The sequence below is a fragment of the Acomys minous genome (assembly GCF_964271855.1).
Source record: "Acomys minous genome assembly, chromosome: 17".
Taxonomy (NCBI): Eukaryota; Metazoa; Chordata; class Mammalia; order Rodentia; family Muridae; genus Acomys; species Acomys minous.
The window spans coordinates 8,236,460-8,258,986 of record NC_140500.1 but is presented as its reverse complement, the minus strand read 5'-3'; the positions used below and the strand labels follow the sequence as shown (position 1 = coordinate 8,258,986).

At 38.5% G+C, this 22,527-nt stretch overlaps 1 protein-coding gene across 4 annotated transcripts in view; it reads right to left on the bottom strand.

Annotated features, from left to right (window-relative positions):
• LOC311588532 (solute carrier organic anion transporter family member 1A5-like) overlaps positions 1-22,527 on the bottom strand; it is a 73,095-nt gene that overhangs the window by 11,310 nt on the left and 39,258 nt on the right. For all 4 annotated transcript variants that reach the window (XM_084766271.1, XM_084766268.1, XM_084766269.1 and 1 more), the window contains exons 6-12: positions 16,460-16,606; positions 13,652-13,750; positions 12,397-12,618; positions 10,193-10,357; positions 8,823-9,018; positions 6,807-6,972; positions 4,742-4,914 (exon numbers count right to left, since the gene is read on the bottom strand). In XM_084766271.1, the coding sequence (XP_084622397.1) occupies positions 4,742-4,914; positions 6,807-6,972; positions 8,823-9,018; positions 10,193-10,357; positions 12,397-12,618; positions 13,652-13,750; positions 16,460-16,606 (1,168 nt within the window). The remainder of the gene's footprint in view (positions 1-4,741; positions 4,915-6,806; positions 6,973-8,822; positions 9,019-10,192; positions 10,358-12,396; positions 12,619-13,651; positions 13,751-16,459; positions 16,607-22,527) is intronic.

The following is a 22,527-nucleotide window of genomic DNA, read 5'->3' as shown; positions in this document are numbered from 1 at the left end:
AGAAGAGGGGAGAGGAAAGAAGAGACAAGCAGAAGAGAGAAGAGAGGAGAAAAGTGAAACGTGTAGGAATAAGGTTATTGTGTAATACAGATGTGATTTCTGTACCATCCCCCATGTCTGGATGCAATCCTTGTTCTGAGAATCCCTTGTCTGAATGTTGTGTAAACACTGTTCCCCACTTGTCCACTGGTATGCCAATAGCGCAGTTTACAGCCAATTGCTGAGCCGGGGAGGGAATAGGGCTGGATTTCCTGAGGCCAGAGAGGAGGAGTTAGAGGAGGAAGTAGGGGATTCAGGCATGGGAGAGGGCCAGAAGACATCAGGGGGGAGAGAGAGAGAGGAAGGGAGGGAGGGAGGGAGGGAGGGAGGGAGGGAGAGGGAGAGAGAGAGAGAGAGAGAGAGAGAGAGAGAGAGAGAGAGAGAGAGAGAGAGAGAGAGAGAGAGAGAGAGCGCTCGAACAGGAAAAGCTACAAAGTGAGGAAGCCAAATGAGATCAGAGGGTAAAGAATAGCGCAATAACTGTTCTGTTCTTCTGCTGCACAGCTTGTTTAAATAATATAATAGATTTTCAATTATTTGTGTGATAGCCAGGCTAACAGAGAAATTGGTAAGCACTGCTTTTTTTGAAATAACATTATTTTGGTACCCAGCACGGAGACCGACTACAGAGCAGTTTCTTAATTCTTCTAATTGAGAGAGCAGCCTGATTAGACTCCCTCACAGAGCAGCAATGCCTACAGCCTGCGGCAGAAACACAAAAACCAATACAAACAAACCCCAGAGAGGGAGTTCTTTTTAAAAGTCCTTGCTCAGGAAAAAAAAAATTGGCTCTTTAAAGCAAGCAAACTTCTCAAAGCCAGACTTTCCTTGCTAAGGGAGGAAGCTACATCCCTGTAAAAAGGGGCTCATGCTGGCTTGTCTCACACAGGCCAGAGAACAAACTCCTGTAGACCCATTAACTCTCCAGAGTGGGGCAGGGGTCAGGTTCTTCTGGAAGCAGAGCCAAAGACAGACTGAGAAGCCTCAAGCACCTGACCGGTAAGGTCTAGAAGCAGAGCTGGGTCTAAGAAAATAAAGTCCTTAAGAGGAGGTTTTGAAATTAACAAAGATTATTTTTTATGTTGAAAATGGAGAAAGACACAGTGCCAGTGTTTCTGGATTCCATTTGAGTTTGTTTCTCTTAGTGTACAAATAAAATTTTTGATGATGATACAGTTTTGTATATTCTATTTGAGAGAGAACAGAATAAGACAGATTTGGAAAAAGAAGAGACTGAGTGATTAGATGCTAAATTAAAGGCCATAGAGTAGAGGTTGGAGGAATCTTTGAGTTAAAATAGGGAATCTTCAGAGGAATGCAATCTGAAACTTAAAATAACACCAAACGTGATAGTTCCAAATGAGAAAAGTCCACAAAGTCTTGAAGAATTTGCAGAATGGCAGCACGTTGCAATACTGGCTAGAAAGGCTCTGGGTATAGGCCAACATTGTCAGACTGGATATTGTGTGTAAACTTTCAAGGTTCAATATTGGAAGATGGTTCTCATGGTAAAGTGGAAGTGCAGATCCTATTTGGTGTTGCCTTGGAGCAAGGTCACACAGTGGCCTCCATTTTGAACAGTTTGGAGAACAGAAACATATACTCCATTCCATAGGTTCATATGCAGAATTCCAATGGGCTTTTGCCCTAAACTCTGGAGAGCATGATTTTAAAGTTACACATTTGTTAGAGATAGTGACTGTCCTGCAGATACCTTTGCAAATTGGGGTGGATGGTGCTTCAGCATGTATATCCATTGGAATACAATAATTTGTTTTACATTATGACTTGAACCTATCATAAATATAATTTAAAATCCTATTGGCCAAAGAATTATGAAAACAACTAACACTATTTTTAAAAGGTGGACATAAAATGGAAGAGGGATATAATATCTCCTCCAAATAGATTAAATAATGGTTTATTGTTTTTAACATTTTTTAAACGAGACAGGTAGCACACATGCTAAGATACACTGAATTTTAGAATTGGCTGCTGAATGAGATCAGCATATAAAGGTCCTAATTCCAGAAATGTGTTGTTTTGGGGAGGAGAGTATGCTCTTGATAGGAAACAAAAGAGAGTGGATGGCTTCTATTATTATTATTGTATGGGTGATAGGTGTTTGTTATTATTTTAAATAATGATAAGTAAACAGTAAGTAAAAGGATAGATTTATTGAATTTATTTTGAGATGAAAGAGCACAAAATTATACCTTGGCATGGATTTTTGTATTATATTTTGTTACAACGTGCAAAAGTATTGTACCTATGTAATTCTTAAGACTGCAATGTTAAGGTCTAGTCCTTTTGAAACTGATATTACTGACTGTTTAGGATACTTAAGAAATATATATTAGCAGTCAGACAATCAAGCTCATGGTGGTGTAGGTGCTACTTTAGGTAATTACAAAAACACATGTTTCCTAGATGGGAAGAAGAGGAAGTAGGGGATTCAGCAATAGGAGAAGGCCGAGAGAGAGAGAGAGAGAGAGAGAGAGAGAGAGAGAGAGAGAGAGAGAGAGAGAGAGAGAGAGAGAGAGAGAGCCAGAACAGGGGCAGCTACGAAGTGCAAGTGTCTCTGGGATATAAGCTGGGAGGAAGCCAGACGTGGGCAAGGGCATGGAAAAGCATGGGAAAAGCAGGGAGAAGTAAGAATGTTGGTTCAGTCTATACGGAGGAAATGCTAAGAATCACACACTTATGGCTAACCAAGACTTGCCTTCTGAATTCCAGTGAGAGAGAAAAGGGGCACCTCACTGTTTCCTATTGTTTGTGTGTATGAAGTTTTCTAGACTGGAGAAAAACGTCTTCTAAAAAAAAACTTTGAAATCACTCTAAAACATTTTCACTTTATGTTAACGTTGAGCATCTATCATTTGTACCCATGTCCCTCATTGTCTGAGAGTATATGCTATTGTATTCTGGAGTTACTTTATGTTAGAAACAGACTGAGCTCTGGGTGCCAAAGGAGCCTGGTCCCTTCTACACTGAGAGTTTCATACTCTGTTAGTCAGTTAGCCAAGCTATAGGAAGTGCTAGGAAACTGCTGTATATCTGCATACATAGACAGCCATTCATTTAGGCTTAATAATGGGAGAAAATAGGACAGGATAGAAAGAAAAATTCCAGGAAACTTTAAATTATTGTTAAATTTAGCAGGTATTAGTGTAAGAGTCTTGATAAAGGTATCTTAGATAACTGAGGTTCTAGGAAAAGCGACTCCAAGGGCTTTTCTTGGGAAAATGAATTTAATAAATGGTCAAAAATATCTAAAGGACATAGATGGAGTGGCTCAATGGGTAAAGGAAAGCTTGATACCCTGAGGTTAATACTCCAAACCCAGGAACATATGTAAAGAAAATAATAATAGTAGTAGTAAGTAAGTAATAATAATAATAATAATAATAATAATAATAATAATAATAATAATAATAAACAACAACAACAACAACAACACAATTCAATGGCATGTATCTGTAACCCCAGCATTACCACAGTGAAATAGGAGGAGGAAACAGAATTGTTGGGACCTTGAGGCTCAGGTAGGCTAGAGTACACAAGCAGCATAGCAGCAGAAATAACAAGAAAGATCCTGCCCCAAAAGAAGTTGAAAGGACTTATAACCAACTCCCATTGAAAATAAACATCTGTCACCCAAGAAAGCAACCAGAAACCTACCCAACCCCCCTTAAGAGAAATGCAGTCATTCTCTTAAGGTTCTTCTGGCTGATTTGGGGTGGATAATATCTTTATATGGGCCCAAATAAAATTGAGGAAAAGGTAAAACAAGCTGGGAATAACACAGGTTAACTTCTGGCAACACCCAGCCTACCTCAAAGAAGATGACAAGCATCAAAGAACCTCCTTAGGGACATGGCTTCGAATGTGGCAAATTAGCCACTGGGAAAAATATCTTCGTTTCTACCACAGACAGAATTCTGCCTAAAAATGGGCAAGCTTGAATGCAGGCAGAATCAAAGGTTAAACTCTGCCAAGATGGGGTAAGCAAGTCCTCAATAGTTCCTGCCTCACAAATATATCTGTCAGATATATTGGGCCAGAAGGCTGAAGATGATGCTCCAATGTTATAGAGAGTTTTATATGACTGTTTAGGCAGCAAACTGTCTCTGTCATCTTCTCATTTGGGGAAGCTGCTAACCTGTACTCCCTGTATACTCAAGTAATTAATTTTATTCCTTCTCAAGTCTCTGAAGACCAGGTAGTTTAGTTTTACAATTAAGCTTAGTTGTTTAGGGGTTAATATTCTTTAGGCCTACATAGATGTTTTAAGTTGATAATGACAAGATATGATAGATTTCAGAATTTTAGATGCACCAAGGTAGGAAAGATGTTTTCTTCAAGGCTGCCAAATACAAATAGCCAAAACACTATGAATGTAACATTTATTAATTCCTGATTGTTTCATAGTTCTTTTTTTATGTAGGTAGTTTATTGTATTTATGTGAAAAACTATAAATGTACATGTAAAAAATAAGAAATACTCAACAAGTAAATAAAAAGGGAGAAAAAGAAGTTGAAAGGAGAGAATTGATTCCACAATATTGTGTTCTGACCTCCCTGTGTTCTTAGTAACACACAGGAGCCCCCCCCCCCACACACACAGATAGACACACACTCACATATGCACACACTATGAAGAAGGAAAGAGAGAAATATAAATGAATGGCTTACTTATTACCTCAGGAGAACCATGTACCCAGGAATGGCTGATAGAGAGTAGATGAAACAGCCAATTACTGTCACGATTAAATAGTACTGCAGCATCTTAGCACAGTCAGGGCCCTTGTTACACAGCCCGAGGACAGCAGATGAGCTTCCTGATGAGCGAATGCAGCTGCAGTTTTGAAACATCTGTCAACAAACAAACAAAACCAGTGTCCTATTGAAGGAAGAAAAATACTGGGCCCAATCCTTCAGTATTTTCTACACAGCTTGTTGGATCAAAATGGAGTGCTGTGGCCAATGGCATAATTCAGAGGAAGAGCACTCACACAGTTTGAATGAGGACCTGAGTTTGAACACAAACAACATTAAATAAAAAACACTTAATAAGTAAAATAGCAGATAATTTTCCCTTTTATACCCACCTCTCTTTTGGTATTTAAGAATTCTATCATAAAATATAGAAGTGAATTATAAAAATTGGTATTTTTCTCAATATACAGAATAACTTTGCAAAACTTCAGTTATTGTGAATGCACACATTATTTTATTTATTTATATTTATTTGCTTGTTTGTTTGGTTTTTCATATATATATATATATATGTATGTATATATGTGTGTGTGTGTGTGTGTGCATGTTTGTATGTGTTCGCCTGTACATACCTGTATCTATGTGTGAACTTGCTTCTGCCATAACATACATGTAGAAATCAGGGAGTATGTTTTGAGAATTATTTCTGTCTTTCTACATGTGGGTCCCAGGAGATAATTTTGGTGGTAAGGCTTGGTGGCAAATACCATTACTCAATGAACCAACCTAGACTGCATGCAATTTTTAAAGAATAAAAATAAAAATCCTTTGCTTTGTATCTTCCTTGTACTAAGTACTAAAACAAAACATATCTCAGAATGTTGATGAAATGATTAGATGCTTACTGATATACAAAGTCATGTCTCCAAGCAAAAAAAGATTATTTAAACAATAACGTCAATACTTTTTAAAACTGTTATTCTGGGTCTGATTAAGAATCAAAATCTATATGTAATTTTGATTATCAACCAATTCTAAGGATTATAAGATGTTTAAGGCAAGAGAAATGGTTGATTCTTTATCTTACCAAACCCTTGTGATGAGGAACGGGGGAAACAATAGTCAGTAAAGTTCTGCACAAGCATGAGGATCCGAGTGCTCATCCCCAGCACATCTGTGAGAAATGCATGCACAGAGGATGTGCTTGCAACACTGGTGCTCTGAAGGTGGAAATGAGTAACTACCTTGGGTAGCAAATTCCAGGCCACTGAGATCCTATCTCAAAAGCACCAAATACATGGGACCTAAAAGTAAACAGCTGAGGTTGCTGTTTGGCCTCCATATGTGTATACGCCTGGATACCGCACATATACACCCACAATAAGTAAGTAAGTAATTAAGTACAGACAGGAAGAAAGGAAGGAAGGAAGGAAGGAAGGAAGAAAAAAGAAAGAAAGAAAGAAATCTTGCAATATGACAAGATAAGTCCTCTGTCCACTTCAACTACACAGCAAGCTTGAGGCCAGCCTGGGCTTCATAAGTTCCTACCACAAGAAAGGTCAAGTTCTGTCCAGAGTAATTTACAGTTTCAACTTTAATGTGTATGCTTCTGTATCTGTGTGTACACAAACAAGGGCATGTGGGTGCCTGAGGAAGGCAGAGGAGGGTGTCAGATGGTCTGGATCTGGGGTTGTGAGAAGTCCCATGTGTGTGCTGGGAACCAAACACGTCCTCTGAAAGAACAGCAAGTGTTCTTTATGGTGAGCTATCTCTCCATCCTGTCCAGATATTTTAACTCAGATCACTTGAGTAATTTTCTTAACTGCTTTGAAATTACAAAATAATGCTCAGACTCTGTCAAGGCTTTACATACTCTCTAGGAATTGTAGCACCAAGTATGAATACTCAGATTAAACTGAGTTATTGGCAAGAAATATTAAACTATTTTAACCATGACTATCTTTGCTTCTTAGCAAATGTAGGCTTAGGTCACAGCACATGTTAATGCAGTACACAAACATCAGCCCCAACACTGAAAGGGTGTTTACCATGTTGATTCCTGTTCCGACAGACTTCTCACAGCCCGCAAGGCAGGCTGACATGTATGCTATGCCATTGTCACCACACACTGGATCCCACGTTTTCGTTAAGCAGCTACACCCGGTGTTGCAGTCAGCAAGGACTTTATTCTCCACATGTAAAGACTTCTGATTTCTGAAATGATTTAAAACAATGTTAGAGATTCTGGAAATGTACCCAAACATTTTACTTTCTTCTCTTTGTCTCAGCATGCATGAGCATAGACATGGTGGAGAGGGGAGACAGATAGAAAGGAATGTTTTTTCTTCTCGAGAGCAGAAACAGAAGTCATCTAAACATCCGCATGTGGTCTCTGTCCTGCTTTCGGCACACTATTTATCTACTTCATTGGTTGCATGACTGTTTCTTTGAATTACTTCAAAAACATTAAGTCCCTACCCTATAGGAAAATACTCTGAATTGAAGATGGCTAAACTGTCATCTATCTGCATGATGGAAAATAATGAAAGAAGATTGGCTTGAACAAAATCTGCAATACACTCAGAAGGTAAAGATACTTTAAGATCTGGGGTTCTGAACTCAGAATTTTTGGCCTACTCAAGCAAGTATTTTATCATGTAAAGATGCTCCATTTAGCTTGCAAAACAAACTGATTTTAGTAATAAAAAAAGCTCTTCTGAGATAGAGGAAGAGCTCAGCCCTTCCAGTGGGATTGAAAGAGGAAAATGTTGGAGTCTAGAGGCTGAGTTCAAATCCTGTCACTCAAACAAGTGCGGAGTCAACATGACTGGAGATGGAGTCAGTGTGTACAATTCTACTTTGGTGTTGTGGAAACCATCATCTTTAAACTCTCTAATCCCCCTTGAGTTTCAATTTCTCCATCTAAAAAGAAATGGAAAACTACTCATCTTAAAGAGATTCTAATCAGATGATATATACATAATTACCTATTATTTTATATTTTAAATTATTCAAATCTTACAATTTTTAAAGAAATTTGAAAGGAATTTACTTTTAATCTCTCTCTCTCTCTCTCTCTCTCTCTCTCTCTCTGTTTCTTTCTCTCTCATGTGTGCATGTGTGCATGTGGGATGTGTGTGTGTGTGTGTGTGTGTGTGTGTGTGTAGGCACATGTGTACAACAGCACACACGTGGAAGTCAGAAGCTAAGTTTCCACCTTGTTGGAGACAGAGTCCCCTGTTTGCTCCTGCAAATGCCAGATTAGCAGACTAGCAGGCCCATGAACTGTCAGAATTTCCTCCCTGTGCAGCTCAGCTCACAGTAGGAGCACTGGGATTGCAGCTACCCTACCATGCCAAGCTTTACACAGGATCTGTGCACCCGATCTCAGGAGCTCCAGCCTGCGCAGCAAGCACTTTACCACTGAGTCCTCACCACAGCCCTTCGAAAGGAACCTTCAGTGTATGCTTTATTTTATGTTAACTGATGGATTGATAATACAACTGTACCCCAAGATAAGTTCTAACTTTCCCATGTTAATGCAGACTATGACCAGACAACACTTAAAATAAAAAAATCTAAGACCGCAGAGAACAGGAGATATAAATAAGTACACCAGTGACATATATAAATATATACATAAGTTGACTTACAACCTATTAGATTCAATTATGCTAAATTTGAGCTCATTGTAGAAACCCATGAAGACTTAATTGCCTGTGTAGTCAACTTTCAAAGCTATCTATTTATGGGAGTATTGAATATATGGATAATTTAGGCTACACATTTCTGTATTATTTTCCTTTATTATACGTTAAGGCAGACTATGATATCACTATGGCAACCACACATATACATGTGGAACATACACTTCCTTCCTGGAAGTCTGCTAATCCTACAACTTCTGTTGGCTGGTATAGAACTGATGAGTGGAAGAAAATACAGGGTGACCTTGGATCACTATATAATCAAGTCATAATAAAACGATCTGGCTGTATTCAGTCCTTGAAGATAATGACTAACAATGGTGAAAGTATTTTGATCTTCGTTAGGAAACAACATACCCATCGTAAGAGGTAGTTAAGCCGGCGACTGGGAAGTTATCACAGGTTATGAGAAAGCCGCAGAAAGATAGAAGGTACTCAGCCAGGCACAGGCAGAACCCCATGTACGCTGCTTTCTTGACAGTGATCTTGAACTTCTTCATAATCAAGCCACCAAGTAAATATCCGAGGCATAGTGGAGGGAGGCTATAAACACCTATAAATGCAAGTAATAGTAATAGTAATATTTATAAAAGACAGCAAAACATGCTATCAATTTATCTAATACATTTTACCTAAGAAACTATTTAGTTCTAATATACAGTGATGATATTAACTCCTGCCCACTCACATGTTACATACATACAAGGAGGTTTCCAAATGTTCCCATAAGGTCAGTTAAAAAAAAAAGACAGTTTGCATTTATTTAATCATTTGCAGCAGGCCATAAAGACTTTACAAGCATCACACACATATAATATGTGTATATATTAGGTATTTCAATACATTTCTTCCTGCTTTGTTTACTGGGAATTTGGCTCAGCTTCAGCTGATATCAAAGGCCCTTGCTGAATCCCTGCTTATAAGTGTAAAACATTTTATCCATTGTTAACCTTGTACAGCACTCTTCCTCCCTGGTGTTTTTTCCCCCCAGGCAAAAATCAAAGGAAAAAAAGAAAAGGAAGAGAAAATCCTGTCTAGGATGTATTCACACAATGCAAGAACCAGGCTTAGAAGTTTCCACCATCATTTGCCGTTCCATACCTTGTCATTTAATATTACACATCTGAGGGTGAGGATTGGGATTTGGATTTTCTGAGCACTCTATGTAATGTGGATGCTGGCAGGCCATGATCTTCAGTTTTCAAGAGTAAAATGAACCCAGGGAAATTCCAAAGTTGCTTACAATCCCTGAGGTTAGTGCGCTAACAAGAAGGGCAGACTGTGGGCTGCGCAGACTCCGCAGACCACCAGGGACCGAGCATCTGACTGAGGAGGAATGAGGAGAGCAAGAACGGAAGCCCAGAGGTAAAATCTGGGAGTGAGACACAGAGTCCCAGGGAGCTGACTCTGCATCCCTCTTTGAAGTGACACATTGGTGTGAAAACTGACTGGTGTGAGCTTCCCCCAAGCCTGCCATAGGTGTGATGGTTTCCATTCTGACTGGAGGGAGAACCAGAGCACATTTCTAGTCTACTCCATTCTGTCTCCTTCCTTGATTTTCCTGGACACTAAAAAGAAGCAATTTACAAGAATATCCTAATAGATTTCAATTTCATTTGAACTCCTAGTCATAGTAGCTCACTCTTTGTCATGCTCTTTGGAATATTCTTTTCCATGGCCTTCTTGGTGGAGGGAAGTGCTGCTAAAGAAATAATGGAAGTGCATACCTATGAGGAAGACCACCTCTGCAGTTGACTTTCCATACTGCTGCTCCAGGTATTTAGGCATGAAGGTAAATAAGTTAATAAACGCATTGACCTGGAGCACACTTACAAGACTGAAAAGCATGTAAATCGCATTGCAGGACAGGCTCTTCATGAACAGCACGAAATCTGAAACAAGAGAGTATAGAGACCACCAAGCTAACTTGGCCTCACATTTTTTTTTTTTGGTCCAGTGTTCTCATAATATCTTCTCACAAAATTTATGCTGTGGCACAAAGGCACTTGATAAATCTTTATCCATTAGCAGCTAAAGTTCTGTATCATTGTGTAAGTCACTTCTGAGAGTTAGTGCCACAACCCTAACCCTATTCTTCCAACAAGCACAACTATAAGGAGATGAGATTGTGTCTGTGGCCACACCCTTTCATGTGCTTTCTCTTCTTTCCTTCTATTAGTCTCCTGCCTTCATTAGACAGTGACAGATTTGTTTTCTGGAATCTGAAAGGGACATGCTATGGTGAAGTCTGAGGTGAGACTCTGATGCTATCACTCCTTTGTGCAAGAATGGATAAGCTAAAAGCTTGTGAAGGCTCCAGGAATCATGCTGCAGCCCAGACAAGCCCAACACCTCACCAGCACCTCACAGCAGGACGTGCATTAGAAGCACCTAGTGTTGTTTTTAATCATCTCAACATGAAGGAATGCTGACTCAGTTGGTGTGCACTAAGCACCTTCCAAGTGACATAACAAAATTTTCCCTATTTAAGAAGCTTAGAGTCAAGTTTGTAGCCTGTCTACAGTGAATGGATTGGGTGTCACTCAAGATAATTTGGCTGAAATTCACACTTAATACTCTCTTTCCTTTTCATGTCTTCACGTCTTCTGTCTCGATTTTCTGATTTTATATGATCCTTAATAAATTGTCTAAAATTTTATTGAGAGAAAAGTATCAAGAAATAACCACTTAAAAGTAAAGGCAGGAGAGTTTAATTAAAAATAGGGACTCTAGTGGTAAAGTCCATCTTTATGAGTGAGATGCTGGCAGTCAGATCTCCCGGGCACTTCTGAACTCATCCATGTTTGTTGATATCCTTCTCCTCCTAAATGACTCTCCATCTCCCTCCGTTACCTTCACTATGTCTTATTCTCTGTTCATCTCTTTCCTAGCTTTGAAATTAGATTGATCTCGCGGACCACAAGGTCACACAGAGCAGGCAGTATAGGCCCTTTAAGGAGACCACCAGAATAACCATGATTCTAAAAAACGTTCAAGCCCCTGAACTGCCTCCCAGTGTGACTGGCTCCTCAGCCATGATCTGTAGTGTTCAAGGCAGATGTGTGACTGTTCAGTGTTTGTATGTAGGGCCTACAAGTGGTAGAACAAATAGCAGTGTCGTCAATAGAGTTCTCACTACAGTAGTCTGTGCCAGGACATCACAGGAACACAAGAATATAACATAATATTACCCTCTTTTGACAGATAGAGCAATGGTCCCTTTCCATTTTCCAACTATACACTTTAAGAATTCCAGAGCCCTGGCCACATTTCTTATGCACTAACTCTACTCTCTTGAGAACAGTACACAGGTCTCAACATGCACAAGCATGTAACTAGTATTAAGTGTTACGAATGTACACTTCTGAACATCCCACTGTCCCACCTTCGCTTCTCACAGAACCATTACTACTCTGTATCATAGTTTAATTACATTCTTGCTTATTTAAAAAAAAGTCTGTTCTCAGGGAAAAATTCTTCTGTAAGCTATCACATACCTTCAAATGTAGAGAATTATGTCACATATCATGATTTCTCTTTCAGCCTTGACTTCAAGAATGCTCATTGCTAAACTAACATTTTTCTTATCAAACAGGCATTTTCTTTACCTTTATGTTTAGCTTGAATCTCTGATTATTTAATGTTTTTAATTTGAACTAATAGTTCATGTAAAATATGCTTTTCCAATAGATGGATAAATATAGTTGCTTAATGAGTATTCAGATCAATTTGAAATTTCCATAAAGTCTAATGTAAGGTAAGTCAGATTCCCTACCATATCAATTGTTCCCAAGTGGTAACTGTGGAAGAAGTTCATCACAGCTGATTAGGGACGATTAGTGACAAGCTACCTTAACTCAGCACAGTGTGACAAGTGCCCACTAACTACAGACCATCTAACCCAAATAGAGCTTAAAGTTTTCCTGTTTGCCTTTAGTGATTCCGTGTTTTTTCTCCTTGGCTCTTTCTCTGTGCTCCTCTTCTCTGCCATTTTTAGTCTCATCCACATTATCCTCTAGTCCTTCCTTGGGGAGAGTTTTGGGAAAAAAGAAGAAGGGGACGCTGGTGAGGAAATTCACTCCTGCACAGATCAGAAAGCCGATCCACCAGGCACCGACCCAGCGTGTGTCAGCGGGAGTTATGGTCAGGTCGTCTGTAAAGAAATAGAGATACTGTATGAGCTTGCACCATTCTTTTCTCTATTAACTGTAGAAATTTATTAAGATTCACATATTCACCTAAACATAAATTTTGCATATCATTTGTTAACTACTAAACTATTTGTTCTTGTTCTTGTTTGGGTCTTGAAATTGTCGTTATTTGCCTCTGCCTCTTAGGTCCTGGGGTTACAGGCATCTACCATCCCACTGAACTAATTCAGCATTGGAAAAAATGAGTTGATAAATCGAAAGAAGTTAAAATTAAATAAGAAAGTTCTGGAGTGCTACATGGCATAATAGATAAAACTAGATTTTAAAAGACAGATACAAGATTTGAGACATATTTAAGGAATTAGCTTTAACCCGATATATTCCTGTGTCAAAACATCACAGTGGGTAAAGAAGAGGCCCGGAGAGACAGTTCCGTGGCCAAGGGTCATTGTTGCTCTAGCAGCGCATCTGAGTTCTATTCCCAGCACCCACATGGAAACTAACACCTTCCTGAAACTCTCATTTCTGGAGATGTGACGTCCTCTTTTGACATCAGTTGGTGCCCACAAACACACTGAACCCCTCACAAAGACAATAAAATAAAATATGTGTTATCTAATTATTTTTATGTTTTGTGTATTTATTAAGAAAATTAATTAATTTTGTTGGGCAGTGTTTGGTGATACATTTTCCAGCAGTAAATAAGTATTTCTATCTGTCCTGTGAAACTTTTGTAAATTTGTACTTACCAAATAACAGAAATATCTGTTTCATAATACACTGTGACTCCCTCATTTAGAAAAACCTGTGTGAGTAATTCTTTGAAACCAAATGTGAAGCTGGAAAGTGGTTGGAGAATTGTGGAGTTTGAATATTTAGGTGACATTTTATCCTTATCTCTATTCCCCTAAGGTCTACTGTCTCCAATGTAATAGAGTGCCTAACTTAGGATCAAAAGAGCCAATAGTACAGCATTTCTGAGCATTCTCACACACTCTAGGGCCTGAACTATATAAATAAAATGTGTTTGGTTACCTGTACTCACAGAACCAATGTCTACATAAATGCTTGCACAGAAGGATCCCAACAAAAGTCCAACTAAAGGGCCAATGACTTTTCCAGCTTCTAAAATTCCTGGAAGTAAACAAACACAAAAAGTTACATAAACACACAAAGAATTTGTTTGAAAAGAGAAAAAGCCTTAAGAGTGAATTATTTTTAGTCTTAGAGTTTTGTTCCTTCCTTTGTAGAGCTGGGCATCGAATCCAATAGTCTAGGCAAGATCTCTAACATTGAGCTACACATTTCACTACCACATATGGTTTTATATATTCAACATATAAAAATTAAGTTTGGTATCTGTTACATGTACATATATGTTACATGTACATATATATGTTATATGTGTTGATTTCTATAAATACTGGAAAACTCCCATTTTTTAAAATATTGAATTTCCCCCAGAAGATCATGTGTTATGGGCTTGTTTCCCAAGGGGACACCACTGGAGTTTGATAGAATCCTAAAGCAGGGCATGGTGTTGGTCTTCCGCTCAACTGGGGTAGAACTCATTCCTCATTCTCTTTTGCTTCCCAGTCACAAGATGAATAGTTTTACTTCATTCATCCTTCCACCATAGTGAGGTACCTCATGGCAGGCCTCCAAACTACACAGTCCATCAACATAAACCCAGACCTCCAAAACTGTAAGCTAAACGAATCCTTTCTATTTATAAACCACTATCTCTGGTATTTATTAAAGTGAAAGAAAGTTGACTGACACAGAAGTCTCATTACTTAAAACAACTTTTCAACTTCTCTTTTATGCTGAGATAAAGGTCAGACTGTATTATCATGGGCTGTCCCATCAAAGCTGTGATCTTTTGATGCTTCCATGGTCATCTTTTCAAAGTGTTTCTGTGGTGGCTAGCTTTCATTGTCAATTTGCACAGCACAGAATTAACTTGGAACAGAGTCTTAATGAAGTGTGGTTTACATTGGGTTTAACCGTGGACATGTCAGTAGGAGCTTATCTTAGTAAGTTACTTGATATGAGAAGACCCAGAACATTGTGGGCAGCACCATGCCTAGTCAGGGAATCCTGAACAGTGTAAGAGTGGGAGAAACAACCATGAAAGCAAAGACGTAGCATGCATACATTTATTTTCTCTGCTCTTGTAGGACCAGCTATTTCAAGCTCTTGCCTCTGTCACTTCTTTGTCGTAATGGAATTGTAAGACAAATAACCCCTTTCTCACCAAAGTTGCATTTTCTCAGAAACAGAAATGAAGCTAGCAGAGTTTCTAAATCAGTGTGTGTTAAAATGAATGTCTTGTAGTACACCTTCATCAAAACCCCACTCTTGAAACTTCCTTCCACAGGAAAAAAAATTGTATCCTCGTAGCAGCACTTTCTTTGATAATATCCTGGTCTTCTTTCTCATTTTAATGTTTTCCTTTTCTTGGTCTCTTTTAACTACACCTGGCTTCGTTGAAACCACCTCCAGCATCTGTCAACTTATCTGCAATTCAGAATCTCTCCTGAGCCATCTTTACCTACAGAAAACCGAGACATGAACAACTTCAACTTCCTTCCTTTTTGCCACTTAGATTTTTGTCTTTTCCTCTTTCTCTGTGGTTCTATGGGTTAGTCTTCCTCTGTGTGCCTGACTTCTCTATACTAAACTCTTCTATTTTCCTTGTTCTCTCAAAATTCCTTGTTGTTTGATACCCTACGCAACAGTTCTTGTCACCTCTTACCCACTTTTTAAAAGTTATGTGTCTACATTAATTAACAATCTTATATACAAAATTATGGGATTATAATCAACTAAAGATGGATTTATTCAAGATTATAAACAAATTAATCATGATAAACTAGAAAAATTTAGGAGACAATATAAAACGCAAACACTAAATTGGTCTGGCCTTGGAGATACATAGATTTTTAAAAAGATAATTTCAACAACCAAAAAAAAAACCCACCCAAATATAAATATTTGCTAAAACAATGAGAAAACACGTGTAGGCTGAGGGGCTCCAGAGAAGGAACTTGTACTATTACCTTCACAGAGAAGCAGAGTGCAGAGCTCTGAGTAGTAAAATAGAGCAGGTGATAATAAGAAACCTGGGGTTATGGTGAACATGATAGAGAAGATGTTACTAAAACAGTGTATGATAAGGCTTACACTTCAAGAATGTTTATGAGAATGTGACAAGAGACAACAGTATAGGGCCATCCAGATGTTTCAGGAAGTAACACTGGGATGCTGGTGTGCGCACACACACACACACACACACACACACACACACACACACACAGAGAGAGAGAGAGAGAGAGAGAGAGAGAGAGAGAGAGAGAGAGAGAGAGAGAAAGAGAGAGAGAGAGAGAGGGAGGGAGGGAGGGAAAGAGGGAGGGAGGGAGTAAAATTAGATTTGAAAACACTACAGACACAAAGTGGCCAATAATGAGCACTTTGCAATAATTTTTAGGTGGAAGAATGAGAACCAAAAAGCAGCAAAAAATAGGAAAAAAACAATTGAATCTACAGGATATTTTCTAGGAAATATTGAGGAATGTTTTAATAACGTTGAGCTAGTGTGGTGGCATCAGAGGACTGTAGGGTGAGCAGATCAGAGGGCTTTCCAGCAGTGAGGAGCAGCTTGATGAAGGGGCTTCTCTGGAGCTACTATTATATTCCCCATTGAACAACCTAATGATCTGCAGTGCTGTAGAACTCTGATCATGTTCTGGAAACTATATAGTATCCAAATCAATAATTGATTTCTACCCTCCCAGAACTTACTATCTTAAAAATGATCCCACGACTAACTTTGAAACTTACCAATGTATAGAGGGGAGTTTTCAGATTTGGCAAAATCTTCTATGTAGGAAATACCCAAGGGCATGATGGGAGTTTCACCCATTCCACGAATCACGTTTCCTACCACTACATAGATCCACATTAATGATTTAATTTCCTTGACACAGTCTGCATTAAAACAAGAGAAAAAAACCTCATGAGTATTTGACAGTCAAGTGTTACTGACAGTTAATTCAAAATTTTCTGTAAGCCTTTCTCACTCAGGTCACACCCCCATGAAGAACATTTGGTGCCTTACATTACCATGCTGGCTGTGAAGCAGTGAGCCACCCTACTGTGTATTTTGAAAGAATACTTAGCAATGGAGTATAAGTGCTATGCTGGAGCCAATTTCCACTTGGGTAGGAGACATGACTCTGCAGAGAGAATGCTCTTTCAAATTCAGTGTTTAGTGACAATACATTGGTCATGAGAATTTACACCATAGAAATAGGCAAACGATATATACTAAGACTTTCCCTCACTCCCAGGAATGCCTCATTCCTTGACAACTTTGAGGAAGGAAAAACAAGGACACATGTACACGTGTCTCTGACAATTCATGCTGTCCTTACACAACACAGACAGAAGATTGATGGCTGTTTGAATACTCTATACTTTATAGAGGTATACTTCTATACTTTATAGAAACTAATGATTGTAATTGGATAGCAAACATTTTTTTTCTGTAAATTTCATCATTTACTATCAACCAAATATTCCCACAGGTGGAGTAGCAGGTGATCAGTGAACAAAAACTAGGCCAAAGGGAATTGAAAGGCTAAAGGAGAAATCTTTGAAGGTTTGCCTGTACCTCCTAAGCTAAATGAACTGCCACTCCCTAGGAAAGCTGTGAATCCTGTTTTCCAGGAAGTGAAGGACAATGTATCCTCTCCTATGGGCTGGTCAGGAGCTGACCATACATGCCTTAAGCACAACTGGGCTCTAAAATCTAATTCTTATTCATTACTAGTTCAAGAAAATCAGTTTCTATCTCTAAGTATTTAGATTCAAATCTTTAATTAACACGATAATTTCTGTCTAGAGATCACAGGTAGACTCTCAACTTTCTCATGAAAAACTGGAAGGATCAGACATCGAATCATGTCTTTTCTGAGACTCTGCATGTGGGGAGATCTTAATTTATGTGCTGCAATGCAAGGAGCACAAGGAGGCCTTTTCAAAAGTCAATTAAGGAGGTGAGAATGCTAGCCTGGAGATCACTGTCTAATCAGGAGGTGAGAATGCTAGTGTGGAAGTCACTGTCTCACATTGCTGTTCTTATGAGGTTTCTGTGGCTCAGAGCTTCAGACATGGCTAGTATTTGACTCTCACATTATTTTTATCACCACTGATTCCTTGAGAGCAGTGACTCCCCAACCCTTAAAGACTAGTGTAATGTCTGTGTCATGAATCCAGCATAAAATGGAGATACTCTAGGCTGAGGTGATTGATTCTCCTGAGACAGCTCTGGACTGTGTTTAGGAAATGTATTTGGTCACTTAGCATACCTGACATTAAAAATACTTATTTAAATGTATATGTAAATGTGTGTACCTTCGTTAGTATATGTGTACCACATGTGTGCAGGTGCTCAAGATATTTAATAAGATGCAGTATTAATGGAAAGACATGTAAACCATTGTGTTGTAAATCCTTAAACGATGCTAACCATAGACCTTGTTAAACCCTGACATGAATTACTATTGCTTAGAGATTACAATGAACTTATGGGATGAAGTGATAGATAAGAAATGTTGGAGATCAAAGATGGCGGTGGCTAACACACACCTCGTTTGAGCAGCAGGTCAGCAGTGAATATTCAGCAACCCAAGGACTGATCTGAAACTCATACAACAACAGAACCAGTAACCCACAAGTGAGAAGGCTCCAAATCGTGGGGAACATGGTAAAGACCTGGCTCCTGACCAGTCTGAAGGCTAGAGCCACCTATCTAGCAGGCAAGCAGCCACCAAGATCCTGGGTGCATGGGGTCAGGAGGCAAGCAGCATCTGATATCCCAGGGTGCAAAAACAGCCTTTGTTACCCAAAACTCCAGGGTCTGTGGGTCCTAGTCCTGAGCAGATTCCACAGACTAGAACACAAGTGGATCTGACCACAGACCACCCAGAAAACTCCAGGTGCCCAAGCATCCAACAACCATGGGCTCCACCTAGAGACATCACAATGGGATGAGGTCAGCAAAAGAACACATTGGATACAGCCAGAAATCAGCAATCCCACCACCATAACAAGCCCTAAAGATACTATCACAGCTGAGCACAAGAGAATAATTTTAAATCTGAGGTTATGAAAATGATAGAGGCCTTAAAGGAGGAAAATAATTTCCTCTAACTAGAACAGGAATATGCAAAGAAAGAGAGGGAGGAATTGAACAAATCACTTAAAAATAGTGAGAGACAGGAAATTACAATCAAACAGGGGAAGGAAATAAATAAAAGGTTTCAAGACCTAAAAAAGGAGATAGAAGTCATACAGAGAACACAATCTGATATAATCCAGAAAATGGAAACCTGAGAGAAGAAGACAGGATCTACAGATACAAGCATAACCAACATAATTCAAGAGATGGATCAAAGAATATTAGAGATAGAAGATATGACTGAAGAAATGGATACAACAGTTAAAGAGAATGCTAAATCTAAAAAGCTCCTGACACAGAATATCCAAGAATCTGGAACACTATGAAAAGACCAAACCAAAGAATCATAGGGATAGAAGAAAAAGAAGACTCCCAATTGAAAGGCCCAGAAAATATCTTCAACAAAATCATGAAAGAAAATTTCCCCAACCTAAAGAAAGAAATGTCCATGAATATACAAGAGGCCTATAGAACTCCAAATAGACTAGACCAGAAAAGAAAATCCTCCTGACAAATAATAAACAAAACATTAAACATACAGAACAAAGAATATTAAAAGCAGCAAGAGAATTAATTTGTCTCATTGTCAATGAATCTTTAAAGTAATAAAAACATTTTAATGCCATATTCTGCATGTCTCTTGTGTTTTTGAAGACCTTATCTTTCTAAAGAGTCATATCTATCTGCTGTACCTAAGATGTATATTCTTCTGATAAAAGTAGACTAGCAATTGACATGACCATGACTTAATCTACTAATATTTAACTTGTATAACTTATTTCTCCTAAACTGTTTGCTATAGCACTTTCAAAACATTGGAAGTAAACCTTGTATTATGTGGGTAAAATAACTTATATTAGAGTACATATAATGTGTATGAAGAATAATCTTACATTTTAATTCTATACCACTGTATCTAGAATTAAACTTAATCCTGGCAATACCCAGCCTACATCAAAGAAGATGATAACATCAAAGAGGATGATGAGCATCAAAGAATCTCCTTATGGAGACGGCTTCAAATGTGGCTAACTAGCCACTGGTCAAAAGGTTCTCAATTCTATCACAGACAAAATTCTGCCTGAAAAAAAGGGCAAGTTTTAATGCAGGCAGAGTCAAAGGTCAAACTCTGTCCAGACAGGGTAAGCAAATCCTCAATAGTCCCTGCCTCATAAATATGTCTGTCAGATACATTGCGACAGAAGGCTGAAGAAGATGCTACAACATTATAGAGAGTCTTTGGAGACTATTCAGGTAGAAAACTGTCTCTGTCATCTTTTTATTTAGAAAGATACTGACCTGCACTCCTAGCATACTCAGGTAATCAGGTTTATTGAGGAGTTGATGACCAGGTAGCTTAGTTTTACAGTACAGCTTAATTGTTTAGGGGTTAAGATGTTTTTAGGGCTAGATAGGTGTTCTAAGTTGATAATTACAATATGTGATGGAGATTGATTTACATTCAGAAATTTAGATGCACCAAGATAGGAAACATGTCTTCTTCAATGCTGTCAAATACAAATAGCTGAAAGACTAAGAATGTAACATTTATGTAATTCTTGGTTGTGTCATGGTACTTCTTGCTATTGTATACATGTGTAAAAACATAAATGTATATGTAAAAAGGTCCAAGTCACATATAAAGGCAAACTTATCAGAATTACATCTGACTTCTCAACAGAGACTATGACAGCCAGAAGGGCCTGTACAGATATCATGTAGACTCAAAGAAAACACAGATGCCAACCCAGACTACTATACCCAGCAAAGCTTTCAATCACCATAGGTGGAGAAAACAAGATATTCCATGACAAATCTAAGGTCAAACAGTACCTAACCACAAATCCAGCTTACAGAGCATACTAGAAGAAAACCTTCAACCCAAGGAGAGTAACTTTATACAGGATAACAAAGGAAATAAATAACCCACATGCACAAAAAACAAAAGAAACAAAGCTCTCATACACTCTACTTCATCAAAATAATGGAAACCAGCAACCACTGGTCATTAACATCTCTGACCATCAATGGGCTCAACCTCCCAATAAAACTGGATAGATCCCATACTAACAACTTAACAGCACACCTAAAAGCCCCAGAACAAAAGGAAGCAGACTTATCAAAGAGGGGTAGATGGCTGGAAATCATCAAACTCAGGGCTGAAATCAATATATTAGGAACAAAGAGAACAATTAAAAAGATCAACCAAACCAAGAACTGTTTCTTTGAGAAAATCAACAAGAAAGATAAACCCTTAGCAAAACTAACTGAAAGGCAGAGGGAAAGTATTCAAATCAACAAAATCAGAAATGAAAAGGGAAGCATAACAGACAATGAGAAAAAAAATCATTAGGTTGTACTTCAAATGCCTATATGCCACAAAATTTGAAAATCTAAATGAAACGGACAATTTTCTTGATAAATACCAACTACCAAAATTGAATCAAAATCAGGAAAACAAATTAAATAGCTCTATAACTCCTAAGGAGATTGAAGAAGTCATCAAAAGTCTCCCAAGCAAAGAAAGCCCAGGGCCTGATGGGTTCAGAGCAGAATTCTACCAAACCTTAAAAGAAGAACTAATACCAATTCTCTTTAAATTATTCCACAAATTAGAAACAGAAGGAACATTTATCAAACTCATTCTATGAGGCCACAGTCACTTTGATATCTAAACCACAGAAAAACTCAACAAAGAACGAGAATTTCAGACCAATTTCTCTTATAAACATTGATGCAAAAATGCTCAATAAAATAGTCTCAAACTGAATCAAAGAACACATAAAAAATGTCGTACAGCATGACCAAGTAGGCTTCATTCCAGGCATGCAGGAGTGGTTCAATATACAGAAATCTATCAATGTAATCCATCATATAAACAAACTGAAAGAAAAAAAAACACTTGATCATCTCCTTAGATGCCAAAAAAGCATTTGACAAAAGGCAACACCCATTCATGTTTAAAGTCTTGTAGAGATCAGGGATACAAGGCACAAACCGCAGCATAATAAAGACTATATATAACAAGCTTATAGCCAATATCAAACTAATTGGAGAGAAACTTAAATCAATTCCACTGAAAGAGATAAGACAAGATTGTCCTTGTAGGTTTCCAGGACCCTGTGGGTCCTACTATTTCCCCCATTCTTCCATGCTACTCTCGCCTAAAGTCTCAATAGGATGTCCTCTCCTCTGACCCACTTTCTTGGTAAGTAAAGTTTTTCATGGTACGTATCCCTTGGACTAGTGTTTTGATATAAGTGAGTATATACCGTTTGTCTGTTTTTGCTTCTGGGTGAACTCACTCATTATGATAATTTCTAGATCAATCCATTTATCCACAAATTTAGGGAATTCCTTGTTTTTAACAGCCGAGGAGTATTCCATAGTGTAAATGTACCACAGTTTCTTAGTCCATTCTTCTACTGAGGGACACTTAGGCTGTTTCCATGTTCTGGCTATTATGTATAAAGCAGCTATGAACATGGTTGAGCATATGTCCCTGTTGTGTGGTAGGGCATTTTCCAGATCTGGGTCCTGGGGTCCTCCTCAAACTAAGGCACCAGCCAAGGAGAATATAGGCAGTAAACTTCGAACCCCTACCAAGACCTAGCCGACGAACATGATATTCTCCACCGTTGAGTGGAGAGTGAGATCTGACTCTCAC